This window comes from Sphaerodactylus townsendi, linkage group LG03 (genome assembly GCF_021028975.2).
Source record: "Sphaerodactylus townsendi isolate TG3544 linkage group LG03, MPM_Stown_v2.3, whole genome shotgun sequence".
In the NCBI taxonomy this organism is placed as follows: Eukaryota; Metazoa; Chordata; class Lepidosauria; order Squamata; family Sphaerodactylidae; genus Sphaerodactylus; species Sphaerodactylus townsendi.
Genome location: NC_059427.1, coordinates 159655180 through 159662668, shown reverse-complemented (window position 1 = coordinate 159662668; position 7489 = coordinate 159655180). Strand labels below are relative to the sequence as shown.

Genomic DNA, 7489 nt, shown 5'->3' with positions numbered 1-7489 from the left:
ATAATCCAAATGTTATATATAAAACGATATAGAATGTATTTTTATTGGAATAATACTTGTAAGATTTAAAGACAATGTGGCACATCTTTTAAATTGTTTTAAGAATTAAGCTTTCTGACAATTGCAATTTTTTTCTTTAAAAAAAAAGAGAGATTCTAGCCCTAACAGGTACAAGATGCTTGTGCATGCATCTGAGCAAGGTGGCCAGAAGGCTTTGAAACCAGAGAAGTGGCCGAATATGACTGCCCGTGGTTGTATGCCACAAACCAAAATAAATCATCCCCACTGAGATCACAGAATGTAAACAATTATTTGTTTCTCATGAAGAACCAGGGATCCTCAATGTGGTGTCTGTAGGCACCTTTCCTGGCGTCCCCAAATGTTTTTAGGAAGTAGGTTCTGATTGGCCACTGGAAAAGTGATCGGCTGTGCAATTTTAAGTTGCTTCAGCAGCAGCTGCCCCCTCCCCCCAGTACTAGGGCCTCCACCAGTGGCTTATCAATAATGGGGGCATGGGGTATCCCATGTTCCCAGATGCATGCTGTTTCATCATAACATAAAACAATGTACATCCGTATGCCACTGAGCCTCGCCACTGCATTTCTGCCTCCAGTTCAGTCTGGCTCTTGCCCTCCCCAGACCCAGATGGGGATTGTATCAACTGAAGAATGGGACATGGGGCGTATCCCCGAGTCCTGCCTGTCCCCACTGGCTCCTGTAAGGGGGGTACAGGGAGATGAGCGGGTGGGGGGAAAGGGAGCTGGGCGGGGGGAGAACAGAGAGGCAGTCATGCCCCCGAGCGCTATTTAGGCCCAGTACACCACTGGTCTTCACTGTGTTCCCAAAGGTCAGCTGTGTATTCAAGGAAATGTCTTGAAACAACACAAGGAAGAAGAAGAAGAAGAGTTTGGATTTATATCCCCGCTTTCTCTCCTGTAGGAGACTCAAAGGGGCTAACAATCTCCTTGCCCTTCCCCCCTCACAACAAACACCCTGTGAGGTGGGTGGGGCTGAGAGAGCTCCGAGAAGCTGTGACGAGCCCAAAGTCACCCAGCTGGCGTGTGTGGGAGTGTACAGGCTATCCCAGGTCCCAGGAGCAAAGTCTCCAGCAGTTCAAACGGCAGAGCGGGGAATCAAACCCGGTTCCTCCAGATTAGATACACGAGCTCTTAACCTCCTACGCCACTGCTGCCCAGGGCATCTTGTTCAACAGAGCTCCTGCCTGAAATGTCCAGAATTCCTATTAGCCTGGCCAGGTTCACCCCACCCCATGACCTTTTGTGCGCCGCCCCAACCAACCTGTGTCCCCAGTCCAACGGTACCCAAACCAGATCCGCAAGGGCCTGCGATCTCCGCCTCGCACACCACCTCAGTTCCGCAGCTTTGAAAACTCACCTGCCAGGTCATGTGCCAGGTCCCTGATCAAGTGACCAACGATGGCATAAGCCACACCTACCACCACCATGACAGCCATGAGCATGTAGATGACGGCCTGGGGTACAGGGATGAAGTCCAAGGCCGGGGGCTGGTAGTCGCTGTAGAGCGGGGTGCTGGAGGAGAAGGCAGAAGAGTGCTGGGAAACCAGTGCCAACGGTTCAGTCTGGTGCGCCGGAGAGCCGTGTGCCATGCCCTGCGCAGACCCCAGCTGCTCTGCGGACAAGCAGGGGCCGTGACAGGCAAGGTCTGGAAAACAAGTCATGTGAGGTTATGTTGGGGTGGCGGTAGAGCAAACTGGGAAACCAAAACTCATTTCCTGTAGCCCAGGGTCTGCAACCTGTGGCTCTCCAGATGTTCATGGATTACAATTCCCATCAGCCTCTGCCAGTATGGCCAATTGGACAGCCACAGGTTGCAGACCCCTGCAGTAGCTTAATCAGCCAGGGTAGGGCCAAACAGTGATCTGGGAAAGCCAGGTTCGAGTCCCTGATTGTGCCACCAAAGCTCACTGAGTGATCTTAAGCCAGTCACATACTCTCCACCTCACAGGGTTGTTGTGAACGTGAAATGGAGGAGAGGAGAATGATGTAAGCCGCTTTGGATACTCAAGCAGGGTATAAATCAAGTTAATGAAAGAATCAGCCGTGAGCTTTCTGAGCAGCCCCTGCATTCTACCACCTGAGGTATTTCCAATGAAGAAGAAGAAAAGAGTTTGGATTTATACCCCACCTTTCTCTCCTGTAAGGAGACTCAAGGTGGCTTACAAGCTCCTTTCCCTTCCTCTCCCCACAACAGACACCTTGTGAGGTAGGTGGGGCTGAGAGAGTTGTGACTAGCTAGTGGTTCTCAACCTGTGGGTCGCGACCCCTTTGGGGGTCGAACGACCCTTTCACAGGGGTCGCCTAAGACTCTGCATCAGTGTTCTCCATCTGTAAAATGAATAAATGTTAGGGTTGGGGGTCACCACAACGTGAGGAACTGTATTAATGGGTCGCGGCATTAGGAAGGTTGAGAGCCACTGAGCTAGCCCAAGGTCACTATGCAGGAGTGCAGAAACACATCTGGTTCACCAAATACTTTCTACCTCAATCTCTGCAACTTTTTGCTAAAAACAGCTGGAGATATGAGTTCTAGTCCCTTGAGGTGGGATCGTTGCCACGAAACATCTTCCTACTGATTCCTGCTTGGCAAACCATTGCTGAGAAAAGGGGGTCCAACATCTCTGGACGCAGAACACGGAGGGAGCGAAAGCCAGGAGATTACCGCAGTCCTCCGTCCCTACAATTTCCAAGTGTTTCCTGACAGAGGTTTTGCCAACAGCAGCACAGCAGGTAAACATTCAAGTGACAAAGAGTTTTCCCGACTGAAGCAACTACTTGCTTGAATGCTGGCTTGCCTGGTGACCCCTTCCGCCAACTCCGCTCACGTGAGCAAACGGAGCAGGGGATGTTGGAAGAGGGGGTGCTGCATTTACACCAGGGGTGGGCAATTATTTTTTCCATGGGGCCGCATAAGAAACAGAAAATATTGTGGAGGGCCGGGCCAAAAGGCCGGGACGAGGCGCTTTTGAAAGCCCCGCAGAAGCCGGCAGCCAAGGCAACCGGCTTCTGCAGGGCTTTCAAAGGTGCCTCGCTCCCCAGCACGGCAGGGGGGCCAGTCAGGGTCATCCGGCAGGCCGGATGTGGCCCGCGGGCCGTATAATGCCCAGGTCTGATTTACACAGTCCCCAGGCCTTGGCAAACTTTGTCACCCGAGACTGGCATCATTTTAAAATCTTTACGTGCTGCTGCTGTCGAATCCACTATTCTCTGCACTGGGAAACATAGTTTGATGAAATAGCATTTATATTCTTCAGGACGCCTATTAGCAAGACCTGAATTTTGGTAAAGTTGTGCCCACCATTTTCACAGAGAACGGCAGGCACAACTTTACAAAAAGGCAGGTTTCACTAACTGGCGTCTGGAGCAATATAAACACTGTTTTATCAAAGCGCTACATTTCCTGGTGCAGGTAATAATACTTTCAATGAACAGGGGCATGAAAGATGGAAGCTCCCTTTGGCTTCCACCTAAGGGGCCTCTGTCCGGTCTTCAGGATTCTTCATCCCACCAAAGCGGAACCAGCTTTTAAAAGCAGACTGGGAGAAAAGGTAGATTTGCCAGAACCTTGATTAGGTCCCACCCAGTTCCCGGACCCAACGTGCAACTGCTCAACAAGAACAAGAGAAGCAGAAGAAGAGTTTGGATTTATACCCCACCTTTCTCCCCTGTAAGGAGACTCAAGGTGGCTTATAAACTCCTTTCCCTTCCTCTCCCCACAACAGACACCTTGTGAGGCAGGTGGGGCTGGGAGAGTTCAGAGAGAACTGTGACCAGCCAAAGGTCGCCCAGCTGGAATGTAAGAGTGTGGAAACACATGAGGTTCACCAGATAAGCCTCTGCCAATCAGATGGAGGAATGGGGAATCAAACCCAGTTCTCCGGATTAGAATCCACCTGCTCTTAACCACTACACCACGCTGGCTCTCCTGAAGCACCTGAAGGGGGAGAAGGAGGTGGGTTGGAGGGCCTGTTCCCTCCTGGGGCACCTTGGAAACGAGCCACGGGGCTCTTTGCTGTTTTCTGGGTGGGGGGCGCGGGGAGAAGACCCCCCCTCCGATTTGCCAGAGCAGACCCCGCACTGCCCAAGCCCATTCCTTGCTGCGCGTTCTGGTCCGTCCCGACGAGGGCCCCGATTCTTCGGAGCACGAACCTTTCCCATCCCCGCGGCGAGCCCAGCAGGCGTTTGCAGCGCAGCAAAGGGGCTTTGCGCAATCCGGTTACCGCCTGGCGACTTAGCCCGCTGAAAATAACCGGCCGGGGTCAGGCCGCTCCTTCGACCGGCCTCTGCCCTGGATGGTGACGCAGCCTCGACCGTGGGTTGCCAGCCTCCCGGCGGGGCCCTAAGAACTCCAGCCGAGCTCCGGAGCGCAGAGATCCCTTCTCTGGAGGGCGACGACCCAGGACCCCCTCGACCCCTGCGGAGTCCCTCCCCCGTCGTTCCCTCCCCAGGCTGCGCCCTGCTCAAGATGCGCCCCCAACGCCCACGAGAGACGCCCTTGCTGCCCCCGAGGCGACCCCCAGCCCAGCCCAGCCCAGCCCAGCCCAGCCTGCGCGCCCCGTTCTCACCGGGGCGCCGCGCAGGGAGCCTCCTCGCCCCAACGGCGCATCTGCGGCGGCCTCTTTGCAAGCCGGCTCCGGACCTGGGCTTCTCTCCGGCCGGCCGGCAGCGACCGAGACGGGCCACGTGCGGGGGAAGCCCGGGAGGGGCGGGGCGTCCTGGAGTCCACGCGCCTGACGTCACGGAAAGGGTTCCCGCCGGGACTTTGACCACAGGGTCGCCGCCGGAGGAGCGGGGCCGATGGGCTGGAGTTGCATTTCCAGCACTTGCAGACTAGCCTTTTTGCTATGGCCGTTAGACTTATACTGAATTTGGTTCTTCTCTAGTTAGGGTTGCCAATTCTGGCCAGGGAAATTCCTGGAGATTTGGGGGTTGACTGAGCTCAGGGAAGGGTCTTCAGCGGGCCATGAGGTCATAGAGCCCACCTTCAAAGTAGCCATTTTCTGGGCTTGAGAGCATCCCCTACGAGATTGGAGTGTGGAGCCTGGGAGAGGGAGGCGAGTAATCTTGGTAGACTGCCATGCCTTCGGAAGCAGCCATTTTCTCCAGAAGTGGAATACACGTTTTAAATAAATAAATAAATAAAACGGGTGACTTATGTAGTCTTGACATCAGTTGTCGTTTGGAGGAGAACTCCAGGCCACGCCTGGAGGTTGGCAGCTCTACAGCACCTGGAGTCACCCTTCATTGCACTAAGTTCCCCAAGCTGTTCTGCAGCTGGGGGTGCAGTTGCCAACTCGACAGGGAGATTCCTGGAGATTCAGGGGAGGGACTTGGCAGGGTATAATGCCACAGCCCACCTTCCAAAGCAGCCAATTCCCCCACGGTATCAGTCTCCGTTGCCTGGAGAGGGAGAGAGAGTATGTCACTGTGATTCCGGGAGATCTCCAGGGCCCATCAGGAGGTTGGCTTCTGCCGGTGTTCCCCACCCACAGGCTGGAGGCCAACCAAAGGCCTACTCGGTGTGTACAGAAAGCAGAAAGGCGGCCACGGTGCCCACACAAACCCAAGGCCTCGCCTCCAGCCTGGAAGAGATCCCTCTGCCCCCTCCTCTCCCGTGGGATCCACTCCCCCTCCCCCACCTCTCTGATTGGAGGAGGACGGGCCAGACTGGCCTTCCTGAGGCGGTTCTCGTGAGGGGCGTCTCCTGAGGGCAGAATTTGACCTTTTTGGCTCTTGTGAGGAGGAAGAGGGCTGTGGAGGCACGCGGAAAGCTCCTTTGGAGGTCCCTCCTCAGAGTAGACCCATGTTCCTCTCTGGGGGGGGAAACTGTTAAAGCTACATAGCATTGTATTCACCTGGAGAGTTCTTTCTCAGGGATAAACTGTACTTTAGATTATCTGAGGCATTTTATTACTTCACAGAAGGGGGGGGGGGGTGCACCATACTCATCCACCCACCTCTATTTAGGCAGCACTCCTATTAATTATAAAATTAGTCCAAACTTTTCCAGAGAAAAGGAGATGGAATGAAAAATGATGGCCATAGACTCTCATATTTGAAATATTAGAAGAAGAAGAAGTAGTAGTAGTAGTAGAAGTAGTTTGGATTTATATCCCCCCCTTTCTCTCCTGCAGGAGACTCAAAGGGGCTTACAATCTCCTTTCCCTTCTCCCCTCACAACAAACACCCTGTGAGGTGGGTGAGGCTGAGAGAGCTCCAAAAAGCTGTGACTAGCCCAAGGTCACCCAGCTGGCATGTGTGGGAGTATACAGGCTAATCTGGATCCCCCAGATAAGCCTCCACAGCTCAGGCGGCAGAGCTGGGAATCAAACCCGGTTCCTCCAGATTAGATACACGAGCTCTTAACCTCCTACGCCACTGCTGCTCTTCATTAATTCCTCATATGCTTCCAAATGTATTCCAAACATTTATTTATTTATTTATTTATTTATTTATTTATTTATTTTTTCGGCTTTTATACCGCCCCATCCCCAAGGGGCTCTGGGCGGTGTACAACAAAGCGTAGATAAAATAAGTTACTAAAACCTTTAAAACAGCGGTACAAACAGTAATAATAATAACAATAGGGCGTCCGACCAACCCTACTTTAAAATTCTCCCCAAGAGAAAGGGGGGGGGGGGAAGGAGAGTGGCGAGTCATATTAGATGGTGGCCTAGGTGGAAAGGCCAACTGGGGGGCACCGTTTCAGCGGCTGGTCCCTCCAAAGGCCCGGCGTGTCTAATTCCCCTCTTTTCATCCAAAGTAATTCAATACTTTAAGTGACTTGACAGAAGCCCAGATGCCAGACACTTGAAACCAGTTCAAACCCCCACCCCACATCTAGCTCTCATCTTGGATGTTTCAGCTTGGTTTTCTCAGGTCCTAGAAGAACAAAACTCAGAAGAACCAACCACCGTGCCAGTCCACTGGTCCATTGTCAATTATTTTATTTTTTCCCCCTTCTTCTTTCTGGAATTACACAAATGCAAGGCCTGCAATGCACCAGGATAAATCTCAATTTAGCTGAAATTTGCCCCCCTCCAACCAGAGAAAAATTGCCCAATAAATTCTCTCCACCTGGAGTGGTTCAAAATCTAACCCCAACAAATCTTTCCCATTGTGTTACTGATCTGACTAGCAAAGGTAGTGGAGGAAGGGCATACACACTTATTAATTTACAAATTTATTTACAAATGTTGTATCCCAATGCAGAGTGGGATTATCTTCTTAGTAGATGCCTGTATTCCTCTGCAAGTTATTTTGAAGTTTTAGAAGTAGTTTGCAGATTGTAACAAAAACAACCCCCCGAGTGCAGTCCTTAGTTACAAGCTACCATATAAACGTGCACTTATAATGGGGTGGGATTTACTACTAAATGCATATTTTATGTGGAACTACCAGTAAATTAAAATTTTATGTCTTTCAGAATTCATAAACAGACCAAGGAAGTG

General features: G+C 52.0%; 1 protein-coding gene across 1 annotated transcript; it reads right to left on the bottom strand.

Annotated features, from left to right (window-relative positions):
* Positions 1-1128: 1128 nt before the first annotated feature.
* Positions 1129-4733, bottom strand: LOC125429952 (small integral membrane protein 44-like). The gene is made up of 2 exons (XM_048491567.1): positions 4604-4733; positions 1129-1683 (listed from the first exon to the last, which is right to left on the bottom strand). The coding sequence occupies exon 2, from the start codon at positions 1625-1627 to the stop codon at positions 1370-1372; it is 258 nt and encodes an 85-aa protein (XP_048347524.1). The 5' UTR covers positions 1628-1683; positions 4604-4733; the 3' UTR covers positions 1129-1369.
* Between the last annotated feature and the right edge of the window lie 2756 nt (positions 4734-7489).